General features: G+C 44.9%; 1 protein-coding gene and 1 pseudogene across 2 annotated transcripts; both read left to right on the top strand.

The window, feature by feature from the left end:
* The first annotated feature begins 834 nt into the window (after window positions 1-834).
* On the top strand, window positions 835-1470 carry LOC149977349 (uncharacterized; annotated as a pseudogene).
* Window positions 1471-3343: 1873 nt separating this feature from the next.
* Window positions 3344-24329, top strand: LOC110492609 (SPRY domain-containing SOCS box protein 1). 2 transcript variants are annotated; one of them, XM_090203959.1, is made up of 3 exons: window positions 3344-3793; window positions 10450-11381; window positions 22177-24329. In XM_090203959.1, exons 2-3 carry the CDS (start codon window positions 10694-10696, stop codon window positions 22302-22304), a joined length of 816 nt encoding a protein of 271 aa, XP_090060085.1. In that variant the 5' UTR covers window positions 3344-3793; window positions 10450-10693; the 3' UTR covers window positions 22305-24329. The 2 variants fall into 2 exon arrangements, 1 of the variants encoding a protein (XP_090060085.1); XR_016487549.1 differs by lacking the exon at window positions 22177-24329 and adding an exon at window positions 11493-12722 and having other exon boundaries at window positions 3569-3793; window positions 10450-11441.
* Window positions 24330-26971: the final 2642 nt, after the last annotated feature.

Below are 26971 nucleotides of genomic sequence, written 5' to 3'. Positions count from 1 at the left end.
CCACCGTGGCAGGTTGTAATATAAAATCAGGTTTCCAGGTAGCCACCGGGGCAGGTTGTAATATAAAATCAGGTTTCCAGGTAGCCACCGTGGCAGGTTGTAATATAAAATCAGGTTTCCAGGTAGCCACCGGGGCAGGTTGTAATATAAAATCAGATTTCCAGGTAGCCACCGTGGCAGGTTGTAATATAAAATCAGGTTTCCAGGTAGCCACCGTGGCAGGTTGTAATATAAAATCAGGTTTCCAGGTAGCCACCGGGGCAGGTTGTAATATAAAATCAGCTTTCCAGGTAGCCACCGTGGCAGGTTGTAATATAAAATCAGGTTTCCAGGTAGCCACCGTGGCAGGTTGTAATATAAAATCAGGTTTCCAGGTAGCCACCGTGGCAGGTTGTAATATAAAATCAGGTTTCCAGGTAGCCACCGTGGCAGGTTGTAATATAAAATCAGGTTTCCAGGTAGCCACCATGGCAGGTTGTAATATAAAATCAGGTTTCCAGGTAGCCACCGTGGCAGGTTGTAATATAAAATCAGATTTCCCATGTCAAAGAATGGGGGATATGCTGTGAAGTCTATGAAGATAGACCCAACATAATGTAAATCACAGTTATTCATTGCAAATCAATTGAGCATTTCAGGCACACAAATTCCAAATACTGACATTGAAAAGTTTCACTAAAAAAGTGTACAACTAAATATCGCATATTTAAAATTGAGTACAAAGATAGCAGAAAACACATTTAATAAGTAGATCGCGACATCAACGAAATGATAGCATCATAACTCAGAACAGTGCATAAAAGGATATTAAATTCACTATCCATTTAAACAAACATGTCCCTTTTCAAAAAATTGTTCACCCTTGATCCAGCCCTGTACATTGGGAAGCTGTGCTTGCTGTCCATCCCAGGACCCCTGTCTGCCCAGTGAGAGAGGCCTGATCTGTCCATCCCAGGACCCCTGTCTGCCCAGTGAGAGAGGCCTGATCTGTCCATCCCAGGACCCCTGTCTGCCCAGTGAGAGAGGCCTGATCTGTCCATCCCAGGACCCCTGTCTGCTCAGTGAGAGAGGCCTGATCTGTCCATCCCAGGACCCCTGTCTGCCCAGTGAGAGAGGCCTGATCTGTCCATCCCAGGACCCCTGTCTGCCCAGTGAGAGAGGCCTGATCTGTCCATCCCAGGACCCCTGTCTGCCCAGTGAGAGAGGCCTGATCTGTCCATCCCAGGACCCCTGTCTGCACAGTGAGAGAGGCCTGATCTGTCCATCCCAGGACCCCTGTCTGCTCAGTGAGAGAGGCCTGATCTGTCCATTCCAGGACCCCTGTCTGCCCAGTGAGAGAGGCCTGATCTGTCCATCCCAGGACCCCTGTCTGCCCAGTGAGAGAGGCCTGATCTGTCCATCCCAGGACCCCTGTCTGCCCAGTGAGAGAGGCCTGATCTGTCCATCCCAGGACCCCTGTCTGCCCAGTGAGAGAGGCCTGATCTGTCCATCCCAGGACCCCTGTCTGCCCAGTGAGAGAGGCCTGATCTGTCCATCCCAGGACCCCTGTCTGCTCAGTGAGAGAGGCCTGATCTGTCCATCCCAGGACCCCTGTCTGCCCAGTGAGAGAGGCCTGATCTGTCCATCCCAGGACCCCTGTCTGCCCAATGAGAGAGGCCTGATTTGTCCATCACAGGACCCCTGTCTGCTCAGTGAGAGAGGCCATGAGCTGTTTCATCCCAGGACCCCTGTCTGCCCAATGAGAGAGGCCTGATTTGTCCATCCCAGGACCCCTGTCTGCCCAATGAGAGAGGCCATAGCTGGATTTGTCTCCCGATTCAATCTTGGGGGTGACTGCAGCCAAGTGGGTGCCCGAAGCCTGCTTAGGTCCCCCTCCTCCGCTGTGCCCCCCCCCCCCCCTCCGCTGCCCCCCCCCTCCTCCGCTGCCCCCCCCCTCCTCCGCTGCCCCCCCCCCCTCCTCCGCTGCCCCCCCCTCCTCCGCTGCCCCCCCCCCCTCCTCCGCTGCCCCCCCCCTCCTCCGCTGCCCCCCCCTCCTCCGCTGCCCCCCCCCCTCATACGTGATGTGACATTGTTCCTTTTGTATTCTTTGTTTTTTTAATTATCAGACGGGATGGGTAAGTGCTACAAATTGTTACGAATCAATGGGATATTTATGGCTTTGATTTTTTTTTTTAAATAATAATGTCAAATGATGTTTCACCATGATTTGACACCTTTATTTCTCTTTAGTGTTCGTGTTGATCAATATTTTGGCTATGCTGGCCTATTATAAATGATCAAATACATGTCTGATCAATACCTACAACTCTGAACATATTGCCATTATTAATGATAATGCAGAGGCACCAATACATTGGTCCAATACACTTATTGTATGCTGTTTTCAAGTACATTCCCTTCTGTCTAAGCTTCTAAGGTGAATCAGGTTTTTACTAATTATTGTGAAGAACTGTATCAGTGAAATGTATTCTGTCATTAAGTTACAAAATACTAGAAAATGCAATTGTGTATTGCTGCTGTTTGTCTGATATCTAACCGTCCATGATCAGCTCTGTTGACCATGAGAGCATTTAGCAGAGAAAATGGGTTTGAGGTATACTATGTAAACTCACAATGACATGTTAGTGGTTAGAGCGTTGGACTAGTAACCGGAAGGTTGCAAGTTCAAATCACCGAGCTGACAAGGTACAAATCTGTCGTTCTGCCCCTGAACAGGCAGTTAACCCACTGTTCCTAGGCCGTCATTGAAAATAAGAATTTGTTCTTAACTGACTTACCTAGTTAAATAAAGGTAAAATAAAAAAGACAAATAAATGTGGCCCATTGTTCACCTAGTCATCAATGACACGTGACCCATTGTTTACCTTGTTACCTGGCAACGACCACAAGGGCGTTTCAAAGTGCTGTCAGTCAAGGGGAACTCATGAATATAAATTCCCCGCCCACTCATCCTGTTCTTTCAGGCTTCCTGACAGTTAGAGATGAGAGAAAAGGTACTATTTCTTAAATTCTGAGCATTTTAATAGTGTAAAAATGTTATGAGTGATGTTTTGGTCATTCAAATGCTATTTTTTACTTAGGATAGGATGACTGTGCGGGAACTTTAAACAGTCGTCTGTGGGATATAGAGTAAGTGGCATCCCTGTGAAAAGTGTAAACCTCACATAAACTGTTGATCGAACAGGGTTAGTTATGAAGGCCCTATTGAGCCTATAGTTTTACCTTTGTATATCCTCGTCACAGTCCAGTGACTCCTCAGGGTTGTCAAATGAAAGAAAAAACGTCAATGTTGACTCAGTCTGGTGCATAACTGAACAGTCACTGACCAAATGTTTCCCACAGCACAAGCCATCTCAGGGCCTTGCTGTAATAAACAGTCCCATAAACAGAAAAACATTTATATGGCGGAGTCGCTCTGTCGGGAAGCGCTTATATATAGGAGTGTATTCATTAGTGCACAGAGTTTTTATTGAACAAATTCAGGTAGGTCCCTCCCCGTTTCGTCCCGTTTGCTTCCGTGTAAGAAGCGTTTCGCAACAGAAACGGCGTAATGAATTCGCCCCTGCTGGGATCTATTGGACCACGTGACTGGATAGTACACGTTAGGGCAGCCATCGTTTTACCTAATTCATGTCCAACCCAGAATGGGAAAGAGGTGGAAGGATTGGAGAGGATAGAACGAACAGCAATGCAATAGCTTGGGTATTGTGTTTAAATTGGAGAAAAACAAACTCGCTTTTCCAATCCTCTCTGTAGGTTTTATTGGTTGAAAACAAGAAGTTGCCAAGCCAAGGTGAGTTTTATTTCGTTCGTGTGTGTTTTTTGTTGTTGTTGTAGATCTTTTGTTTCGGCTTTTACTTTGGCTTTCCTGTCTGAATAATTGACTATTCATGGGTTATTAGACGCAAATCAATATGTCATGAATAAGGATATAGCTTGGTTAATTTATCACATTTAAATGACACGAAGTCAGAATTGTATTCATTTATTTTCAACATGGAATCTATCTCATCAGTCTTTTTGCCGCCACACCCGCACTTCCCTAAATGATTATGAGTAGGAACACGCTTCCTGTGTTAAGGATACAAAGTAACCGTACCTTCTTCACCTTGCTAGTGGGCCAGTCCAGTGGTCGTAGCTGACTTCCTGCCGGGGTGTATGTTCTGTGTGTTAAGGATACAAAGTAACCATACCTTCTTCACCTTGCTAGTGGGCCAGTCCAGTGGTCGTAGCTGACTTCCTGCCGGGGTGTATGTTCTGTGTGTTAAGGATACAAAGTAACCGTACCTTCTTCACCTTGCTAGTGGGCCAGTCCAGTGGTCGTAGCTGACTTCCTGCCTGGGTGTATGTTCTGTGTGTTAAGGATACAAAGTAACCGTACCTTCTTCACCTTGCAAGTGGGCCAGTCCAGTGGTCGTAGCTGACTTCCTGCCGGGGTGTATGTTCTGTGTGTTAAGGATACAAAGTAACCGTACCTTCTTCACCTTGCAAGTGGGCCAGTCCAGTGGTCGTAGCTGACTTCCTGCCGGGGTGTATGTTCTGTGTGTTAAGGATACAAAGTAACCGTACCTTCTTCACCTTGCAAGTGGGCCAGTCCAGTGGTCGTAGCTGACTTCCTGCCGGGGTGTATGTTCTGTGTGTTAAGGATACAAAGTAACCGTACCTTCTTCACCTTGCAAGTGGGCCAGTCCAGTGGTCGTAGCTGACTTCCTGCCAGGGTGTATGTTCTGTGTGTTAGGGATTAGGCTAGATACCTTGCTAGTGGGCCAGTCCAGTGGTCGTAGCTGACTTCCTGCTGGGTGTATGTTCTGTGTGTTAGGGATTAGGCTAGATACCTTGCTATATAGGTCAGGTAATGACTAACTCGAGTCATCAGCTGCCCTGAGTTGTGGTAGGTCTAGAAAAGCAGTAACCTCGGGAATCCTTGACCATCCATTTGTATGTGACAAATAAAATTTGATTTGATTCTAGCAATACGATAGACTTGTTAAATGCCATTCAAACAAATGTCTTTGTGTGCTATGCTGATTTTAAAAAAAAAATAAAAAAAATGTGCCTACTGGCATATCATAACCAATGGTGTCTGTCGCATTTAGGTCCCAAAACAGATCTATAGTACCAGGTTAGCTAGATCCTGTTATCGGAGATATATCAGGTCTGTTACCAGGTTAGCTAGATCCTGTTATTGGAGATATATCAGGTCTGTTACCAGGTTAGCTAGATCCTGTCATCGGAGATATATCAGGTCTGTTACCAGGCTAGCTAGATCCTGTTATTGGAGATATATCAGGTCTGTTACCAGGCTAGCTAGATCCTGTTATTGGAGATATATCAGGTCTGTTACCAGGCTAGCTAGATCCTGTCATCGGAGATATATCAGGTCTGTTACCAGGCTAGCTAGATCCTGTTATTGGAGATATATCAGGTCTGTTACCAGGCTAGCTAGATCCTGTTATTGGAGATATATCAGGTCTGTTACCAGGCTAGCTAGATCCTGTCATCGGAGATATATCAGGTCTGTTACCAGGCTAGCTAGATCCTGTTATTGGAGATATATCAGGTCTGTTACCAGGCTAGCTAGATCCTGTTATTGGAGATATATCAGGTCTGTTACCAGGCTAGCTAGATCCTGTTATTGGAGATATATCAGGTCTGTTACCAGGCTTGCTAGATCCTGTTATCGGAGATATATCAGGTCTGTTACCAGGCTAGCTAGATCCTGTTATTGGAGATGTATCAGGTCTGTTACCAGGCTAGCTAGATCCTGTTATTGGAGATGTATCAGGTCTGTTACCAGGCTAGCTAGATCCTGTTATTGGAGATATATCAGGTCTGTTACCAGGCTTGCTAGATCCTGTTATTGGAGATATATCAGGTCTGTTACCAGGCTTGCTAGATCCTGTTATCGGAGATATATCAGGTCTGTTACCAGGCTAGCTAGATCCTGTTATTGGAGATATATCAGGTCTGTTACCAGGCTAGCTAGATCCTGTTATTGGAGAGGCGTCATGATTAGGTCATTGGTGATAGTCCTCTGTTTTTAGTACTGTAGCGTCTACACTTCAACCGCAAGACCAGAACCCGGGACGTTATGATCGCTGGCGACCTACACACCTAAACGAAATCTTAATTTGACACAAAAGAAGTTCAAGTAGTATTCAGCCTAAATGTAGACTTTGTCAACACAAGAGACCAAGTGTTCCCTTGGCTCAGCTAAATCCTTTAGAGTCCCCTCTGCATCTCAATCAGCTCATTACTAACCCAGGGGCCTGGAAACCCCCCAAGACAATCAGCGACAGGACCGAACTCGCCAGCCTCTCTACTTCACCTTCCCTCACATTCATTTTCAGTGTATATGAATAGGGACGGATACGAGCACCCAATGTGCTGCACCATAGTGTTGTATCTCAGGCAAATGTTCAGCAAGCGTCCTTAGATTCAACTGAAAGTTTAAAAAAAAACTATAAATGCAGGTAGTCTGCCAGGAAAGGGGGCATTAGTTACCATCACTATATGCTAATCATTTTAAATGTAATCTATTTCTGCAATTACCTATAGCCTGTGACGCGTGTGGTATAAAATTCAGAACGTGTCACCACAACAGTGGTGGTTCTTCTGAGAAAGTGGGGAATGAATGGTTAAATCTGAGCTCCAAATGGCACCCTATTCCCTACATAGTGCACTACTTTTGACCAGAGCCTTATCAAAAGTAGTGCACTAGATAGGGACTAGGGTGATATTTGAGTCAAAAGCCAAAGTCCCTAGCACAAAGCATGTGCAAATTAACATGTTTCATTCTCCCGTGGACTGAGGCCCTGAAGGCTGGACGGGCATTGAGAAGGACGATTGTTTACATCAGGTGGTGATCCCAAATGGTACCCTGTTCCCTATTTAGTGCACTACTTTTGACTAAGGCCTATAGGGTACTGGTCAAAAGTAGGGCACTATGTAGGGCATAGGGTGCCATTTGGGAAGTAGTCCCAGAGAGTGGCCACCCGCTGCTGGGGTATTCTTCCCCTCTGTTTGGCCATCATTGAGGAGACATGCCCCATTTTAAATGGTTGTTTACTTGTATTAGAAAAAGAGCCAAAATGCTTCTCAATGAACTCTTGTCTACAATTCAATTAGTGGGGCCTAACCTTTCCCTTTTCAGCAGCAGCTAGCACGGTTTAGTTCCTGTTACCACAGTTCCCTGGCTGTCTTTAGTTCCCTGGTTGTCTGTTACCACAGTTCCCTGGCTGTCTTTAGTTCCCTGGCTGTCTTTAGTTCCCTGGTTGTCTGTTACCACAGTTCCCTGGCTGTCTTTAGTTCCCTGGTTGTCTGTTCCCACAGTTCCCTGGCTGTCTTTAGTACCCTGGCTGTCTTTAGTTCCCTGTCTGTCTGTTACCACAGTTCCCTGGCTGTCTTTAGTTCCCTGGCTGTCTGTTACCACAGTTCCCTGGCTGTCTTTAGTTCCCTGGTTGTCTGTTACCACAGTTCCCTGGCTGTCTTTAGTTCCCTGGTTGTCTGTTACCACAGTTCCCTGGCTGTCTTTAGTTCCCTGGTTGTCTGTTACCACAGTTCCCTGGCTGTCTTTAGTACCCTGGCTGTATTTAGTTCCCTGTCTGTCTGTTACCACAGTTCCCTGGCTGTCTTTAGTACCCTGGTTGTCTGTGTGATACCACCGTTCCCTGGCTGTCTTTAGTACCCTGCCTGTCTGTTACCACAGTTCCCTGGCTGTCTTTAGTCCCCTAGCAACATGGACAGAATACAGATAGAATTGATCAGACATGCTGATGATCGGTAGTGACACCAGAGCTGAGCCAGTAAAGTGCATAATTTTCTTCACGTGACATCCTATTAGACAATGTGGAACACATGACGACAATAAACACATTTTGAATTGAACCATTGATTTAAGTCGTCACTTGGCGCAATACAATGTTCCAAGCAATGCCCCAAGCTACACCAGCTGTTACATAAGATTGCAACATTTGAGTGGGGCAAGAAATTGGCAAAACCAGATCTGGGCCACACAGCACAAACGCACGTAGGAGCTGTATGTTGCAAGGCAAATTTCCCCTAAAAGGGACAAAGTATTTCATTTTAAATTAATTCAAAAACATCACAGATGGGTCTGGGACCAAGCTACAGTGAATCAGGTTCTCATCTTGTGCTTGGTGCCAAGTCTTTGGTGTTGATTTGTAGGTCTGTCCAGTAGTGGGGCAAGTACTGCACTGTGAAGGGAATATGGTGCCTTTTGGTGCACTGTGAAGGGAATATGGTGCACTGTGAAGGGAATATGGTGCCTTTTGGTGCACTGTGGGGGGAATATGGTGCACTGTGAAGGGAATATGGTGCACTGTGAAGGGAATATGGTGCACTGTGAAGGGAATATGGTGCACTGTGAAGGGAATATGGTGCACTGTGAAGGGAATATGGTGCACTGTGAAGGGAATATGGTGCACTGTGAAGGGAATATGGTGCACTGTGAAGGGAATATGGTGCACTGTGAAGGGAATATGGTGCACTGTGAAGATAATATGGTGCACTGTGAAGGGAATATGGTGCACTGTGAAGGGAATATGGTGCACTGTGAAGGGAATATGGTGCACTGTGAAGGGAATATAGTGCACTGTGAAGGGAATATAGTGCACTGTGAAGGGAATATGGTGCACTGTGAAGGGAATATGGTGCACTGTGAAGGGAATATAGTGCACTGTGAAGGGAATATGGTGCACTGTGAAGGGAATATAGTGCACTGTGAAGGGAATATAGTGCACTGTGAAGGGAATATAGTGCACTGTGAAGGGAATATAGTGCACTGTGAAGGGAATATGGTGCACTGTGAAGGGAATATGGTGCACTGTGAAGGGAATATGGTGCACTGTGAAGGGAATATGGTGCACTGTGAAGGGAATATGGTGCACTGTGAAGGGAATATGGTGCACTGTGAAGGGAATATGGTGCACTGTGAAGGGAATATGGTGCACTGTGAAGGGAATATAGTGCACTGTGAAGGGAATATGGTGCACTGTGAAGGGAATATGGTGCACTGTGAAGGGAATATGGTGCACTGTGAAGGGAATATGGTGCACTGTGAAGGGAATATGGTGCACTGTGAAGGGAATATGGTGCACTGTGAAGGGAATATGGTGCCTTTTGGGACTGAGACTCTGTGTTCTGTAACTCTGTCTAGTAGCTGGTCACTGTCTAGTAGCTGGTCACTGTCTAGTAGCTGGTCACTGTCTAGTAGCTGATCACTGCATTCACAGTGTAGCCAGACCAGTAGTCTTGTGTTTTCTTGCCCTGGACAACCACAGACTGTAACAGCGTGTGTTTATATGTTTATGCCAGAAGCAGTATGATTATTTTTCCTACTATCCCCTGACCAGACAACTGTATCATAAGAAATCCGTATTTCCTATTTTTGGAAATTGTGGGAAATTGTATTTTAGTTTGGCTGAACAGAGTGAAGTTTACAGCAGAGATGGAAGTACTCTGTATATTTCCTAGTAGTGTCACAGTCTTCCTTTCCACTGTCGGTAGCGGGGCCCTCTCTCCACTGTCGGTAGCGGGGCCCTCTCTCCACTGTCGGTAGCGGGGCCCTCTCTCCACTGTCGGTAGCGGGGCCCTCTCTCCACTGTCGGTAGCGGGGCCCTCTCTCCACTGTCAGTAGCGGGGCCCTCTCTCCACTGTCGGTAGCAGGGCCCTCTCTCCACTGTCGGTAGCAGGGCCCTCTCTCCACTGTCGGTAGCAGGGCCCTCTCTCCACTGTCGGTAGCAGGGCCCTCTCTCCACTGTCGGTAGCAGGGCCCTCTCTCCACTGTCGGTAGCAGGGCCCTCTCTCCACTGTCGGTAGCAGGGCCCTCTCTCCACTGTCGGTAGCAGGGCCCTCTCTCCACTGTCTTTCAGTAATGGGTGGTGTTGCCCCCAATCTTCTTGGAGTCATTTCATGGAATATTTCAAATATTCTGAAGACAAAATGATTTCGTAATGTTGTAGTGTGTTCCAGTGATTAACATCAAATCCTCTGACCTCTTAGTGTTTTAAAGGGTCAGTTGCACATATATAACCAGCCATAGTTAGTTGATTAGCCAGAAGCTGTGGGTTAAAGAGCTGACCTGAGGCAGTTTTAAAATACTAATCTCATATAATTAGCAGATGCTTTTTATCCAGAGTGATTTACAATACATTGAGTGCATACCTTTTTAGTCTGTGATTCCTGCATGTGGGAATTGAACCCACAACCTTGCTAACTTTACTAGCACCAGGCCCTTACTGAACCACACATTATAGTAATAGGGGAATAGGAAGTCAATGTAAGTTGTTGGTGTAATGATTCGTGTTCGACCTCTCTCCTCATCCATCTTCCCTTCCTACTGGCTCTTCTCCTCCTCATCCATCTCTCCTTTCTCCTCCTCATCCATCTCCCCTTCCTCCTCTCTCTTCTCCTCCTATTTCTTCCCAGGTGGGCTTGAACCAAGACCTGGCCTGATCCTGTTACCTGGCAACCAGTGACTGGGCACCAATCCTTGCCTCCTGATTGGCTGTGACAGAAGCAGGCTGTAGAGGTGGTGAGGAGGGGGCAACCGAAAACAAACTACTTTGCTCACCCCCTTTTTTAGTTTCTTCTTTGTTTTGAAGGGGGGGGGGGGGAGAGGAGCACTCGGCAGGAGGAGTGCTCTGTGGGCGCTCTAACTTCACAGAGGAGCATGGGGCAGAGTGTTCCTGGAGGCATAAAGACTATTGACATGAGGGACCCGGCATTCAAGCCTCTGGAGTTGGCAGCTCTGGACCATAACAAGCCCTCCAGGCTGGATCTGCTGCTGGACATGCCCCCTGCTGGACAGGAGGTCCAGATGCAGCACTCGTGGAACAACAACGACCGATCGCTCAACATCTTCGTCAAGGACGACAACAAACTGGTCTTCCATCGGCACCCCGTGGCTCAGAGCACGGACGCCATCCGGGCCTGTGTCGGCTACACCCGGGGGCTACACATCTGGGAGATCAGCTGGGCCATGAGACAGCGGGGCACGCACGCCATCGTCGGCGTGGCGACAGGAGACGCGCCTCTTCATTCTGTAGGCTACACGACCCTGGTGGGTAATAACCACGAGTCCTGGGGCTGGGACCTGGGACGGAATAGACTTCACCACGATGGAAAGAATCAGCCCAGTAAGATGTACCCTGCGTTCCTGGAGCCGGATGAGACGTTTATAGTCCCCGATTCATTCCTGGTAGTGTTGGACATGGACGAGGGGACTCTGAGCTATATTGTGGACGGACAATACTTAGGGGTGGCTTTCAGAGGACTCAAGGGGAGGAAGCTGTACCCTGTCGTCAGTGCTGTGTGGGGGCACTGTGAAATACGAATCCGCTACATCAATGGACTCGATCGTAAGTAGTGCCTATAACAGAGCTCTCCAACCCTGTTCCTGGAGAGCTACCCTCCTGTAGGTTCACACCAGGGCTCTCCAGCCCTGTTCCTGGAGAGCTACCCTCCTGTAGGTTTAAACTCCAACCCTGTTTCTGGAGAGCTACCCTCCTGTAGGTTTAAACTCCAACCCTATTCCTGGTCAGCTCCCCTCCTATAGGTTCACTCCAGCCCTGTTCCTGGAGAGCTACCCTCCTATAGGTTCACTCCAGCCCTGTTCCTGGAGAGCTACCCTCCTATAGGTTCACTCCAACCCTGTTCCTGGAGAGCTACCCTCCTATAGGTTCACTCCAACCCTGTTCCTGGAGAGCTACCCTCCTATAGGTTCACTCCAACCCTGTTCCTGGAGAGCTACCCTCCTATAGGTTCACTCCAGCCCCAGTTGTAACTAACCTGATTCAGTTAATCATCCAGTTAATGATGAGAATGAGGTGGACTAGATTAGGATTGGAGCTCAAACTAGCTTTTCATGAACAGGGTTGGAGTTAAACCCTACAGGAAGGTAGCGTTTCATGAACAGGGTTGGAGTGCCCTGGCCTATAATATATTTTCTAAACTGTAATTGTTCAGAGTTGGCTTGGGTCTGAGATATGATTTGAGACTCTTCTTTTTTTTTTCTAAACGCCATAGGAATCTACTATAGCCTTGTCTCACAGCCAGCTGTTGTCTTGGGTTCTTTGGAACGCGTAGAAATATTCTATGTAGAACAAACATGCCTCTCTGACATGCATTAGGATAAAGAATCATGTTGGCTCTAGTTATCTCAACTCTATATGTTCCAGTTGAAAAGATGAGTGCTACTGCACGTGTTCCTAGCTATCACTTAATACTTCCTCCTCGGGAACTATAGCAACAGTGTCTGACTGGACATTGGTTGGAATCTGGCAAATGTAACTTTTTCCCTCCACCAGTCAATGGCAGGTAAAATGAGAGAATCTACCAGACACTTTTTTTTTATTTTTTAACCAGAAAAATAACGTTAATGTTTTTAAAAAACAAGAAACTTCTAACTAGTAATACAGAATGTATTGCTCAATTAACTTTGACATGAGTTTTAAATAATTAAAAACATTAACAGTTAAAATAAGTAATTTTGATACAATAGTCAAACTGATAAACGGTTGTACAACTGAACGTCAACAATCAACTAAGTTCCTTGCTCTGCCACTAAATACTGAGTGATACGGTTTATATATTATTAGTTCAGGGCTCGAACACTGACTATTTTCATTTTTTTTACAAGGGCATTAGTTCATATTTAGGAACACAAATCACAATAAAATTGAGTGTTTTTAATGATTAAATGACAGTTTTTGGGGGGGGGGGGGGGGGGGGTGTTCCACGCTCAATGTACCCCCAAATAGGAGACCAACGTGTCTCCTGCCCCCTTTAAGTTAACAGCACATTTTTTAAATTTTTTAAATTTATTTTACCTTTATTTAACTAGGCAAGTCAGTTAAGAACAAATTCTTATTTTCAATGACGGCCTAGGAACTAGTGGGTTAACTGCCTGTTCAGGGGCAGAACGACAGATTTGTACCTTGTCAGCTCGGGGGTTTGAACTTGCAACCTTCCGGTTACTAGTCCAAAAAAAATAATTTTGCTGAGAAGATCTTAGTCGTAACAGTTTAGTCGCCAACTACTATATATTTAACAGTGGACCATAGGAATTGACCAAGAGAACACAAACAGATCTGAGATCAGGCTTCTCTGGTGTTGCCTTGGTGTGCGTTCATGTTTTTAATGATGTTTTTAATGGGGCCAACCTTTGAACATTCTGTTACACCCAAGTTAATTACATCAATAAACACTGAAATTGTGAGGACATCCCAAATGGCACTCTATTCCCTACATAGTGCACTACTTTAGACCAGGGCTAATAGGACTCTGTAGTAGTGCACTACTTTAGACCAGGGCTAATAGGACTCTGTAGTAGTGCACTACTTTAGACCAGGGCAAATAGGACTCTGTAGTAGTGCACTACTTTAGACCAGGGCTAATAGGACTCTGTAGTAGTGCACTACTTTAGACCAGGGCTAATAGGACTCTGTAGTAGTGCACTACTTTAGACCAGGGCTAATAGGACTCTGTAGTAGTGCACTACTTTAGACCAGGGCCAATAGGACTCTGTAGTAGTAGTGCACTATTTTAGACCAGGGCCAATAGGACTGTAGTAGTAGTAGTGCACTATTTTAGACCAGGGCCAATAGGACTCTGTAGTAGTAGTAGTGCACTACTTTAGACCAGGACCAATAGGACTCTGTAGTAGTAGTAGTGCACTACTTTAGACCAGGGCTAATAGGACTCTGTAGTAGTGCACTACTTTAGACCAGGGCCAATAGGACTCTGTAGTAGTAGTGCACTATTTTAGACCAGGGCCAATAGGACTCTGTAGTAGTAGTAGTGCACTATTTTAGACCAGGGCCAATAGGACTCTGTAGTAGTAGTAGTGCACTACTTTAGACCAGGTCCAATAGGACTCTGTAGTAGTAGTAGTGCACTACTTTAGACCAGGGCCAATAGGACTCTGTAGTAGTAGTGCACTACTTTAGACCAGGGCCAATAGGACTCTGTAGTAGTAGTGCACTACTTTAGACCAGGTCCAATAGGACTCTGTAGTAGTAGTAGTGCACTACTTTAGACCAGGGCCAATAGGACTCTGTAGTAGTAGTGCACTACTTTAGACCAGGGCCAATAGGACTCTGTAGCAGTAGTAGTGCACTACTTTAGACCAGGGCCAATAGGAATCTGTAGTAGTAGTAGTGCACTACTTTAGACCAGGGCCAATGGGACTCTGTAGTAGTAGTGCACTACTTTAGACCAGGGCCAATAGGACTCTGTAGTAGTAGTGCACTACTTTAGACCAGGGCCAATAGGACTCTGTAGTAGTAGTGCACTACTTTAGACCAGGACCAATAGGACTTTGTAGTAGTAGTGCACTACTTTAGACCAGGACCAATAGGACTTTGTAGTAGTAGTGCACTACTTTAGACCAGGGCTAATAGGACTCTGTAGTAGTGCACTACTTTAGACCAGGGCTAATAGGACTCTGTAGTAGTGCACTACTTTAGACCAGGACCAATAGGACTTTGTAGTAGTAGTGCACTACTTTAGACCAGGACCAATAGGACTCTGTAGTAGTAGTGCACTACTTTAGACCAGGGCCAATAGGACTCTGTAGTAGTAGTAGTGCACTACTTTAGACCAGGACCAATAGGACTTTGTAGTAGTAGTGCACTACTTTAGACCACAGTTTTGAGTACAACTTGGTGATGTAATGGACTTGGGTGTAACAGTACATATCAAAGGTCGACCCCGTTTTACTGCACATCTAGGTTACACCAGAGAACTGAGGATTTGTAGCCTGGACCCAGACCTTTGTTCTCTCTTGCCAGAGTCCTGTTAATGTAAAGGAGTTGGCAAGACAACACAAACAGATCTGGAACCAGGCTAGAACAGACTTCAGTTAGGCTAGCCTGGTCCCAGATCTGATAGTGTGGTCTTGCCTACTTCTATGATAAATGGCAGAAATCGATCTGGGACCAAGTTAGAGGCATCTACAGATTACACTGTTAGGCTAGCCTGGTCCCAGATCTATTTGTACTGTTTTCCCAAACGTTAGCCTGCCAATTCAACAAGACAGCCTAAACAGGTCTGGGACCAGGCTAGAGCCACTGATTACAACTATTATGTAAGCCAGTTGGGCACAACCTGATAATGTGCCATTGGCATTGTTATTAAATCATTTTTTTTTTTTTATCTCTCTCTCTTCTATGCCCCAGATACAACAAATGTAATCATTTCACAAACCTGTTGATCACTTTGATCTAGGTCTGGGTAGCATTTTCTGTAGTAAGGAGTGGCAAGAGAATAGTAGATGTATAGAATAGTCCCTTCAAGTTATTGATCTGACAACTAGTATAGTATACTGTAAAAACCTGTATGTTACCCAGGCCCAACGCGTTGCTGTTCAGTGTGCAGGCCCATCCACTGGGCAGAGGCCCATCTACTGGGCAGAGGCCCATCCACTGGGCAGCCAGGCCCATCCACTGGGCAGCCAGGCCCATCCACTGGGCAGCCAGGCCCATCCACTGGGCAGCCAGGCCCATCCACTGGGCAGCCAGGCCCATCCACTGGGCAGCCAGGCCCATCCACTGGGCAGCCAGGCCCATCCACTGGGAAGCCAGGCCCATCCACTGGGAAGCCAGGCCCATCCACTGGGAAGCCAGGCCCATCCACTGGGAAGCCAGGCCCATCCACTGGGAAGCCAGGCCCATCCACTGGGCAGAGGCCCATCCACTGGGCAGAGGCCCATCCACTGGGAAGCCAGGCCCATCCACTGGGAAGCCAGGCCCATCCACTGGGAAGCCAGGCCCATCCACTGGGAAGCCAGGCCCATCCACTGGGAAGCCAGGCCCATCCACTGGGAAGCCAGGCCCATCCACTGGGAAGCCAGGCCCATCCACTGGGAAGCCAGGCCCATCCACTGGGAAGCCAGGCCCATCCACTGGGAAGCCAGGCCCATCCACTGGGAAGCCAGGCCCATCCACTGGGAAGCCAGGCCCATCCACTGGGAAGCCAGGCCCATCCACTGGGCAGCCAGGCCCATCCACTGGGCAGCCAGGCCCATCCACTGGGCAGCCAGGCCCATCCACTGGGAAGCCAGGCCCATCCACTGGGAAGCCAGGCCCATCCACTGGGAAGCCAGGCCCATCCACTGGGAAGCCAGGCCCATCCACTGGGAAGCCAGGCCCATCCACTGGGAAGCCAGGCCCATCCACTGGGAAGCCAGGCCCATCCACTGGGAAGCCAGGCCCATCCACTGGGAAGCCAGGCCCATCCACTGGGAAGCCAGGCCCATCCACTGGGAAGCCAGGCCCATCCACTGGGCAGAGGCCCATCCACTGGGCTAGTATAGTATACTGTAAAAACCCAGGCCCAACGCGTTGCTGTTCAGTGTGCAGGCCCATCCACTGGGCAGAGGCCCATCCACTGGGCTAGTATAGTATACTGTAAAAACCCAGGCCCAACGCGTTGCTGTTCAGTGTGCAACATGCAACAATCTCAATGATTTTTTACTGAGTTACAGTTCATATCAGGAAATCAGTCCATTTTGAAATAAATGTATTAGGCCCAAATCTATACATTTCACAAGACTGAGAAGCCAGGCCCATCCACTGGGCAGAGGCCCATCCACTGGGCAGAGGCCCATCCACTGGGCAGAGGCCCATCCACTGGGCAGAGGCCCATCCACTGGGCAGAGGCCCATCCACTGGGCAGAGGCCCATCCACTGGGCTAGTATAGTATACTGTAAAAACCCAGGCCCAACGCGTTGCTGTTCAGTGTGCAACATGCAACAATCTCAATGATTTTTTACTGAGTTACAGTTCATATCAGGAAATCAGTCCATTTTGAAATAAATGTATTAGGCCCAAATCTATACATTTCACAAGACTGGGAAGCCAGGCCCATCCACTGGGAAGCCAGGCCCATCCACTGGGCAGAGGCCCATCCACTGGGAAGCCAGGCCCATCCACTGGGAAGCCAGGCCCATCCACTGGGAAGCCAGGCCCATCCACTGGGAAGCCAGGCCCATCCACTGGGAAGCCAGGCCCATCCACTGGGAAGCCAGGCCCATCCACTGGGAAGCCAGGCCCATCCACTGGGAAGCCAAGCCCATCCAGTCAGAATGCCTTTTTTTTCCCCACAAAGGGGCTTTGTTACAGACATAAATACTCCTTAGTTTCATCAGCTGTCGCGATGGCTGGTCTCAGACGATCCCGCAGGTGAAGAAGCCGGATGTGGCGGTCCGTTGCATTTTATATTATGACTGTGACGTTTTGGTTTTTCGCACACATTCTTTACTTGAGGCAAGTTGAAGTTCGGTAACCGAAGTCGACGCCCCTTCATCTGTGATTGGTCAATAGTAGTACCTAGTAGGAGTCAACGATGGATGCGATTCGTCAACCAAGTGTTTGTCAGTGAGACGACGACTAGTTGTAGTGTAATATTTGTCAAGTGAGAAAATGTGCATCAAACATCTTAGATGTAAAATAATGCAACCTAAGATCTCTGCAAAAAAAAAAAAAAAAACGTCATCAAGAAAGGTGTAATTAATTGACTATTTTGAGGAAGTTTATACTGGCTATTATGTTGCTGCAGTGAGACAAACAGTAATATTACTGCCTTCTTTCTTTCTTCTCATTTTCCAAGCGAAGGTCTTTTTTGTAAGGGAGTCGTCCACCTAGCTGAGTTCTGCGAGTAAACCGAGCCTAGTATGCAGGCGCCTTAAGCCAGCTTTCCATTGCATTGCTTTCACCAATTTATGTCAAAAGCCAGTTAAGGAAGGATGCATTTTAAGAGCATTCAAACCTGGAGTTTCTTTTTCCCTCCCGGCATGCGATCTGACCACGAAAAACTCTGACCCCAAGTCCTTCTCTGTTCTAGAACGTCTCATTCTGCAGTAAGAATCTAATCAAATGTTATTTGTCGGGGTGTGTCAACCAACCCATGTACTTCTTAAGAAAATATTTTGTAAGTAAACTAAAGTAACAATGTGGCTATGTACAGGGGGGGTACCAGTACCGAGTCAATGTGCGGGGGTCCAGGTAATTGTAGGTCGGGGTAAAGTGGCTATGCATAGATAATAAACATTGAGTAGCAGTAGTGTAAAAACAAAGGGGGTCGGTCAATGTCCCGGTGACCATTTGATTAACTGTTCTGGAGTCTTATGGCTTGAAGCTGTTAAAAAGAAGCCTTTTGGACCTAGACTTGGCACTCCGGTACTGCTTGCTGTGCGGTAGCAGAAAGTCTCCGATACATTTTTGGGGGCCTTCCTCTGACACCGCCTAGTATACAGGTCCTGGATGGCATGGAGCTCCAGTGATGTACTGGGCTGTACTCACTACCCTCTGATATACAGGTCCTGGATGGCAGGAAGCTTGGACCCAGTGATGTACTGGGCTGTACGCACTACCCTCTGTAGAGCCTTACGGATGCCATAACAGGTGGTGATGCAACTGGTCTCCTGAGGAGGAAAAGGCGGTTGTTGTGCCCTCTTCATGACTGTCTTGGCATATTTTGACCATGATAGTTTGTTGGTGATGTGGACACCGAGGAACTTGAAGCTCTCGACCCGCTCCACTACAGCCCCGTTGATGTGATTGGGGGCATGTTCAGCCCTCCTTTTCCTGTAGTCCACGATCAGCGCCGTTGTCTTGATCAAGTTGAGGGAGAGGTTGTTGTCCTGGCAACACCAAACGGCCAGGTCTCTGACCTCCTCCCTATAGGCTGTCTCATCGTTGTCGGTGATCAGGCCTACCTACCACTGTTGTGTCGTCAGCAAACTTAATGATGGTGTTGGAAACTGTGGGGAGCTTGACGTTCTCTCTCTCTCTCTCTCTCTCTCCCCCCAAAGGGCTTTTGGTGGCATGGGAAACATGCTTATATTGTTTGTTTCACTTGCTTTGGCAATCAGAAATGAATAGTAAACATTACCTTACGTTACTCGTTACATTATACTGAAAAGTTTTTAAATAATATACATTTAAAATGTTTATTATGGCCATGTACTGTGTTGTAACAATATGAAAATAGTTGGGGCTAGACAATATTGCCAAAATATTACACTATTTTTCACTTTTTTTTAAATGTATTTATTTTTTTACAGTATTTTATGTTTTTGAACAATGTAAGTTCTAAATTTGCTTCATGACTAGTGCTTGACCCTAGGGAGACACATACACACTAGGTCAATGGGTCTTCCTCCATTCTGATTGGTTTATACTGTTCTATTCAACAATTTTCAGCATTTTCATCCATTTCTTGATTTCACTTGAGATCATTTCCACACTGCCACTTGGCCTGTACGATATGGGCAAACAATCTAAGCTTTATTTTTAACCAAATGTTGCAATTGAGATTTGACTTGTGATTTAGAACAAAACACTTGGGTGAACTGTTGGAATCATGGAAATAGAATGATTATTCCAATTGTATAGTTACAATATAATAATGTGCATTTTGAATAGTGTTTTGACAAGACAACAAATGAAAATGCCAGGGAGGAGTTATTGTGACAGGGTAGGAACCAAAGTGTTGATAAGTGTTTCCTAGGGGACACTATAATATTTGGCTCCATTTAATGTTTTCTCTTAGCTGCTTCATGTAGCTAACATATTCCTCTTTGATTTAGAAGATACTGTTGCACAAACCACATGCTAATTTAGGTCTACACAGTCACTGGTATTATCAGGCTGTGTAGCTAGTTACTTTTGCTCTGACTCTGTACATTTATCAGCTAACTAACGATTGTCATTAGCGGCTGACATGATGTAGGCTTAACTTGCAAAGAAAAGGCAAACTAGTGTCATAGAACGTTAGTGTGTGTGTGTATGTATACACACACACACACACACACACACACACACACAAAGAAAGGACAATTGGGCTAGGGGGTACAATATCACATTAGAAGTTATTAATCTGTTACCGACCTTGTAGCAGTTCATGTCCCAACACTTCCCGTAGCCCACCACTAAGCATGCACTATTTCTCAACCACTACTGGATGGAACAATCATTACTGTGGAAATAAATAGCACTGAATTATGAAAATACTGGAATTAAAAGTAGGCTAATGGCATTTTGAAGACATGTATCATGTTGTTGCTTACTGAAACTCCCCAAAGTCATCTAACCATTTTAAATACTTTATTAAAGTAATAGCTGTGTGTGGTCAACAATAATTTCATCACCGTTACGATTGAGACAGTGTTATCGCGCTGCTATGTGACAAGCGTGTGGACTCAATAAATTAATCAATCCGATTGTTTTCGCAGACTCTCCGTTAAAAAAAAGTATATATATATATATATATATATATATATATACACACACAGTGCCTATTAGTTATAATTAGGCTGGGAAAATGTTAGCCAAATTGAGGTTTGTTCACGACGATAATAATCTTTAGTCTAGTTAATCTAACAGTGTTATCAGAACATTTTAACTAGCATGTTTTGTAGCTTAGTATAACAGGTGGGTTATTTTGCTCTTCTCTTGCGAAGTAGCCTACGCCTTATTCTGGCTAAAAGCTCTTGACTGATAATCAACCAATGTGATTTTGTTTCTCTGCATATTTGGTTATTTGATATCTGGCTGGGAAGCTCGTGTATTACTTTGCTAATATCTGTTCTGACACATCTAGCGTGCTATAATTAACCGATAAGGCACCTTGGGGGTTTGTGGTATATAGCCAATATACCACGGCTAAGGACGGTTCTTAGGCACGACGCTTTGCAGTCCTTAGCCGTGGTATATTGTCCATATACCACAAACCTCAGAGGTACCTTTTATTGCTATTATAAACTGGTTACCAACGAAATTAGCGCAGTAAAAAATAATTGTTTTGTCATACACGTGATATTACGGTCTGATATACCAAGGCTCTCAGCCAATCAGCATTCAGGGCTCGAACCACCCACTTTTTAACGTAGCATAAATCAAGTGTGTTATTTTGGTATTTACTCGCACATAGGCAACTCGAAAATCCCACGGAGGTTGTGAGATATGAACACAAGATTTTCCATTTAAAAAAATGAATTTATATTTTTTAATTTTAGTTTCTAAATTCGTCAAGCTCAGTCAAATGTATTATTTATAGACAACCTATGGCAAGATCTTAAAATGCTTTTCAAGTAGATTTAAGTCAAAACTGTAACTCTGCCACTCAGGAGCATTCACCGTCTTCTTGGTAAGCAACTCCAGTGTAGATTTGGCCTTCTGTTTTAGGTTATTGTCCTGCTGAAAGGTGAATTCATCTCCCAGTATCTGGTGGAAAACAGACTGAACCAGGTTTTCCTCTAGGATTAAAAATGTATTAAAAAAACTCCCCAGTCCTTAACGATTACAAGCATACCCATAACATGATGCAACCACCCCTGTACTTGTACATGTGACATTAAAACGATGCTTGAAAATAAGTAATGAACATAACACTTTTTGTAATCAAGAAAAAGTTTATTCCTTTGCCACATTTTTTGCAGTTTTACTTTAGTGTCTTGTTGCAAACAGGATGCATGTTTTGGAATATGTGTATTCTGTACAGACTTCCTTCTTTTCACTTTGTCATTTAGGTTAGTATTGTGGAGTAACTACAATGTTGTTGATCCATCCTCAGAGGAGAAAACTATCACAGCCATTAAACTCTGTAACTGTTTTAAAGTCACCATTGGCCTCGTGGTGAAATCCCTGAGAAGTTTCCTTCCTCTCCGGCAACTGAGTTAGGATGGAAGTCTGTATTTTTGTAGTGACTGGGTGTATTGATACACCGTCCAAAGTGTAATGAATAACTTCACAATGCTCAAAGGGATATTTCATTATTGCACACAGCAAGTCCAAGTCCATGAAGCTTGTGACTTGTCAAGCAAATTTTGGCTCCTGAACTTATTTAGGCCATAACAAAGGGGTTGAATACTTATTGAGTCAAGACATTTCAACATTTCATTTTTAATTCATTTGTAAACATTTCAGAAAAATAATTCCACTTTGACATTATGGGGTATTGTCTATAGGCAGGCCAGTGACAAAATCATTTAAAATTAAACCCATTTTAAATGCAGGCTGTGACACAACAAAATGTGGGAAAAGTTAAGGGGTGTGACTGCTCTGTCTGTCTCGTTCTCTATTTAAGTTAAACTAAAATGTAGACGTCTATTTTGCTGTGCTGTACTCTAAATATCTCTCTTCCCTCCCCAGCTGAGCCTCTCCCTCTGATGGACCTGTGTCGGCGCTCCGTGAGGGTAGCTCTGGGCAGAGAACGACTGAGTGAGATCCATGGTCTGCCTCTACCAGCCTCTCTCAAGAATTACCTGCTCTACCAATGACCCCCTCAGCACAACATAGAGAACATCTCTTAGATCCGTGGACTGCCCCGTCTGTTGCCTCAATACATACACAGAACATGTCTCTCTCTCTCTCCTGACTGCCCCGTCTGTTGTCTCAATACATACACAGAACATGTCTCTCTCTCTCTCCTCTGACTGCCCTGTCTGTTGTCTCAATACATACACAGAACATGTCTCTCTCCTGACTGCCCCGTCTGTTGTCTCAATACATACAGAAAACATGTCTCTCCCTCGCTCTGTCTGTCTCTGGGATTTTCCCCATCAGAAGGGTAGCTCAACCAGTTCAACAACTCAACACATCACTCCAGCCTCTCGGTTCGAGCTCTGACTCATCCTTCCCAGCCCTCAGGGTTGGTTTGTACCAGTCACACCACAGAGTGAGAAGAACATCATTGTGTGATGCTTGGAGTGTTCAGGAAGCCGTAGAGACCATGGTTGGTAATGGGTCAAGTCTTTTTTTATTTTAGGTCTATAATCCTGTTTATGATGGTTTACTTCAATATAATGAGATATCCACGTCGATGACAGGCATGACATGCAGAGGGCTTTATGCGTATCTTTGCTGGTCCTGAGGGCTTTGAGATGACTGCCATATTGGTACTACAATATGTCTTGTCTGTCTGTGTTGAAGTGCAATGAGTTTAAATGGTACGGTCAGTCTGTTGTGACCGCAACACCTCCTTAATAGTGATTTTTGACTTTGTCTCACCTTTTCCGTTTTGTCTTCTTAAATGAAAATTCAATCAAGTGATTGCTGCATGACATGTCCTGTTGGTAAATAGTTGGTTTGTTGTGTTGGAGTCCAACCCCCCCCTTCAGTTTGGTGGAGGGCTGTTGTGTGGTATAACAGATGGGTTTGTTGTGTTGGAGTCCAACCCCCCCTTCAGTATGGTGGAGGGCCGTTGTGTGGTATAACAGATGGGTTTATTGCATGTTGAAAACTATTTGTAAACACCACAAGGTGGTGCCATTTCTCATCTTTACTTGTTCCTCCTCTTTTAGTGGTCCGTCAGGAAATGGTACTCCTTTTTATATACTTGAGAGATTTTATGAGATTTCCTTGGAAGGTTTTTAATAAAGTTAGTTAGTGCTCACCTTCCTCACACTCTCCAGTAGACGATGGTTGATCTCAGCCCAGACTGCGTGTGCCTGGTGATGGCCATGCACTGACCACCTGTTACTAAGGTGGTGATACAACTCCATTACTCCTGGAAACACCAGCACCGCAGTTTGTCCTTCAAGGTGACCGTACACCTACCCCCAACCTTTTAAAGGGACAGTTCACCCAAATTACACCCCCCCCCCCCCCCCCCAATGACAGTATAAGCTGTCTGGACAAGGACGGAGTACAATCCAAGCTTTGGGTTCGTTTACCTAGAATCCCGTTATCCATAGACTGCTTTCAGGGTAAAAAAAAAAAAAGAAAGTAGAATTTTATTTGGGTGAAGTGTGCCTTTTAACTCAGCGCAGCAGAGCAATCAGGTTTTCTCCATGCAATATTTGAAGCACCTGTTAAATGTACCGATGTGCCCAACAGATTTTTATGGAAGAGCTTTTCATATAGGAATGATGACATCGCTGTGAGAATTTCTAACATGTACTAGCAGACTGTTTTTGTCATTGGTCGCCAAGCCATTCACTGTACAATGTCCGTGACCAATAGTCTTTCTCTCTGCTTCGGACCCATGGACTCTTTCATGCGTACCAAGGACTTGTTTGTGTATAAGGGATGGTTAGGTAATTCTGAAATGTGTGTGGGGATGTCGTTGGAAGGTGTGGGGTCTTCTTTTAATTTTTAATATCTATTGTTTTGTTTTAGTTAGGAAAGCATATGTTCAAACGGTACTCTGTTTCCTGTATAGTGGTCTACCTTTTTTTTTTTTAATGGGCGGATGTAGTCGGCGTTGTGCTGGGCATTGACTGCGTCAATCGTTTTTTTTCTAGTTTGCTCATTTTAATTTTCTTTATGTAGTAACTTCCATAATAAAAGTTTATTTCAAAATATATTTTGTGTTGTGCTGTTGTGTATAATTTCATGGAGTCCTCCAAAGTATTGACAAGGTAATAGAACCAAGTGGGTATTTTTTTTAATCTTTTTTTTGTGTGTAAAGTTTGAAATATGGTACAAATTTGAAACTCAACTGTCGCTTCCAATAATCATGGGGTTTGATTCCCGCTGGGGCCACCCGCACGAAAAAATATGCACTCACTTTGGATGAAGACGTCTGATTTAGTAGGAAATGGGAGCTCCAGCCAGGTTCTTCCTTATCTAGTCGTCAGGGGGATACCAAAGAGCAGATTACTGGCCTTCTGGCACCAACTACCTGTATGAACCTTCAGCCGAATCTCTTTCTAAAACATTTCACTCCAAGTGAATCATTTGCTGTCGCGACTTAGCACTGTGTGATCATAAAGACCATATCAAAACTGATTTTCGCTCAAGATCATTCTGCAGATTTGCCTCTTGCATCAAAAAAACAAACTGACCACTACTTTTCTATAAGTCAACGTACCTGTTTTTAATGTCTCCCTGGGTATAAATAAATAAATAGAATGAAGATATTTGTCATTGTTCATAATATGATTCAATATCATTTATGAAACCAGACATATTTGTATAATATTAAGTGAATTGTTGAGGTTTTAAATGCTCTAAAATGACAAAATGGTGACGATCTCCTGGAATTGTTTTTATTTTTCATTACCCTGACCAATAAAACCGGTTCCCTGAGAAGTCAGCAACTTTCCACTGACAAACAGCACCATTTCCAGGTGGTTGAATAACCTACTTGTCTATTTCATAGGTGATGAACCCTTGATATCATCGTCGACTAGTACATTTATTGATCCCAACTTGGGCAAATTGTTTTATCACTCCACATCAATAAATCATGAGGACAAGACCTGTAATAATGACAAACACGTGATTTCAAAAAAACAAAAACAAACCAGACATGAAGGCACATGCATCTTAACAGCCATAAAATAATGGATTCAAAAGAGTTATGAAATGCTGTTGTGGATCCTACTCTGGGGAAACGAGCAACAAAACGTTCATAAGAAGACATCAGAATTTCAGTTAATCATTACTCTCAACAAAACGCCTCGTGGATGTGGGTAAGAATGACCGTCTTAAACCTCTCTGGAGTTTCTGGGCAGGAAGAACCTGATACTGAAGCTATTTCCCCTTGGTAAGAATGTGAGCCATCCAATGACATTCCACCTCTTACACACCTCCATACCTGGGTTCAACCACTATTTCAAATCTTTCAAAAATACTTTGAGCATTTGTTTTAGTGCCAGATGGTCGACGTTTGTGTTAGTTTTTTTTTTTGTCTTTCTGATTGGTTCCATTTCAACAGGCACACTCAATCACGCATATCCAATAGTGCTTGAACCCAGGTTTGCACACCCTCACCTCTCATTGGCTGGCTGGGTGGGCTGGCTGGCTGGCCGCTCAGTAGACACACAACACTCCATGTCACGTGTCTACAGACCTCTTTCGGATGCCACAGTGAATGGTCATGGTGTCCAGGTGTCATGTTCACCCCCTAAACTAAAATGGAAGAACGATATGTATACATATATATATTTTTATGCCTGCTTGTTTTAGGGGAAAAGTAGAAGCAGGTAGATGATTGGCATACAGGCCTACTGTAAGACAAACGGGGGTTTACTTTGTTCTCAAACAGGTGAAGGTGCTGTGCAGTATTAAAACCAAAACAAATCATTGGTGATTAACATATTTGCCCCCTGCTAAAAATTGTCATCCAGATGTTATGAAAACAAACGTTTTTTGTTGTTGTTGTTGTTGTTGTGCGGTGAAAACTGGGACGTTTGTAACTTATTGATCAGTATCCAGAATCGCAGCCTAGGAGGTGCATGAATTCACATATCGGTTCACTTTTGTAAATTAGTCATAAACCTAGCAGCAGACAATTGGTCTGTTGAAAACTGGAAAAAGCCAGCCTGTGGCCCAGTACAAATCAAGCCTTTACCCTTTCAATAGGTGGGGGTAGGGGGGGTTGTTGTGCTGAAGTGGTCACAGGTATAGACCATAGACTTAGATAGACATCGTATCATTGTATCTGTCTCATTATGGTGCCTGAGAGAGCATGGGTCATCTCCATTTTGAAGTAGTCCATTTTCTTCTACTACTTCTATGAGTTGGTAAACAAACTGAAAAGGTGCATACTGCCCCCTGGAGGGTGTTGTTTGAACAAGTATAAAGCCAATATCGGCGATTTACAACCACCTGTAGTTATGGAATGTTTGCTCACGAGTATAATTAATTGGCTGAGCCCTCCTGATGACCTGGAAGGAAATAAGCAATCCTTCCTTAACCCATAGGAATCCCCACCCAGTTGACTACTTTAAAATGGTGGAAGCCCTCAATGGCAATGTCCAAGCAAAAAGTTGGGTTATCCACATCTAGAGGCCTCTATCATTCTCTATGGTGTGGAGACCTTCAACTCTATGGATTGAGAGCTAGCCTTGTGTGTGTCCACTAGTTGAATCACTCTGTATGCATTAAGATAGCTTTCTGTCCTCTCTCCTTTATGTTCTCTCTTAGTACAATGGCTCAGTGAAAGTAACGTTATATGGCAATTGCTTCCACCTGTAAAGTTATTTTTATCAGTAACATT

The sequence above is a fragment of the Oncorhynchus mykiss genome, chromosome 16 (genome assembly GCF_057628025.1).
Source record: "Oncorhynchus mykiss isolate SJ-2025 chromosome 16, ASM5762802v1, whole genome shotgun sequence".
NCBI classification, from domain to species: Eukaryota; Metazoa; Chordata; class Actinopteri; order Salmoniformes; family Salmonidae; genus Oncorhynchus; species Oncorhynchus mykiss.
The sequence above is the reverse complement of the archived record's forward strand: the minus strand, read 5'-3'. Positions and strand labels throughout refer to the sequence as shown.

What these genes read in the sequence shown, in the direction of transcription:
- LOC110492609 (XM_090203959.1), top strand. Translation starts at nt 10,694, where the DNA reads ATGGGGCAGAGTGTTCCTGGAGGCATAAAGACTATTGACATGAGGGAC. An exon ending in CTACATCAATGGACTCGATC is followed by an intron (nt 11,382 to 22,176) that starts GTAAGTAGTGCC and finishes TTCCCTCCCCAG; the next exon opens with CTGAGCCTCTCCCTCTGATG.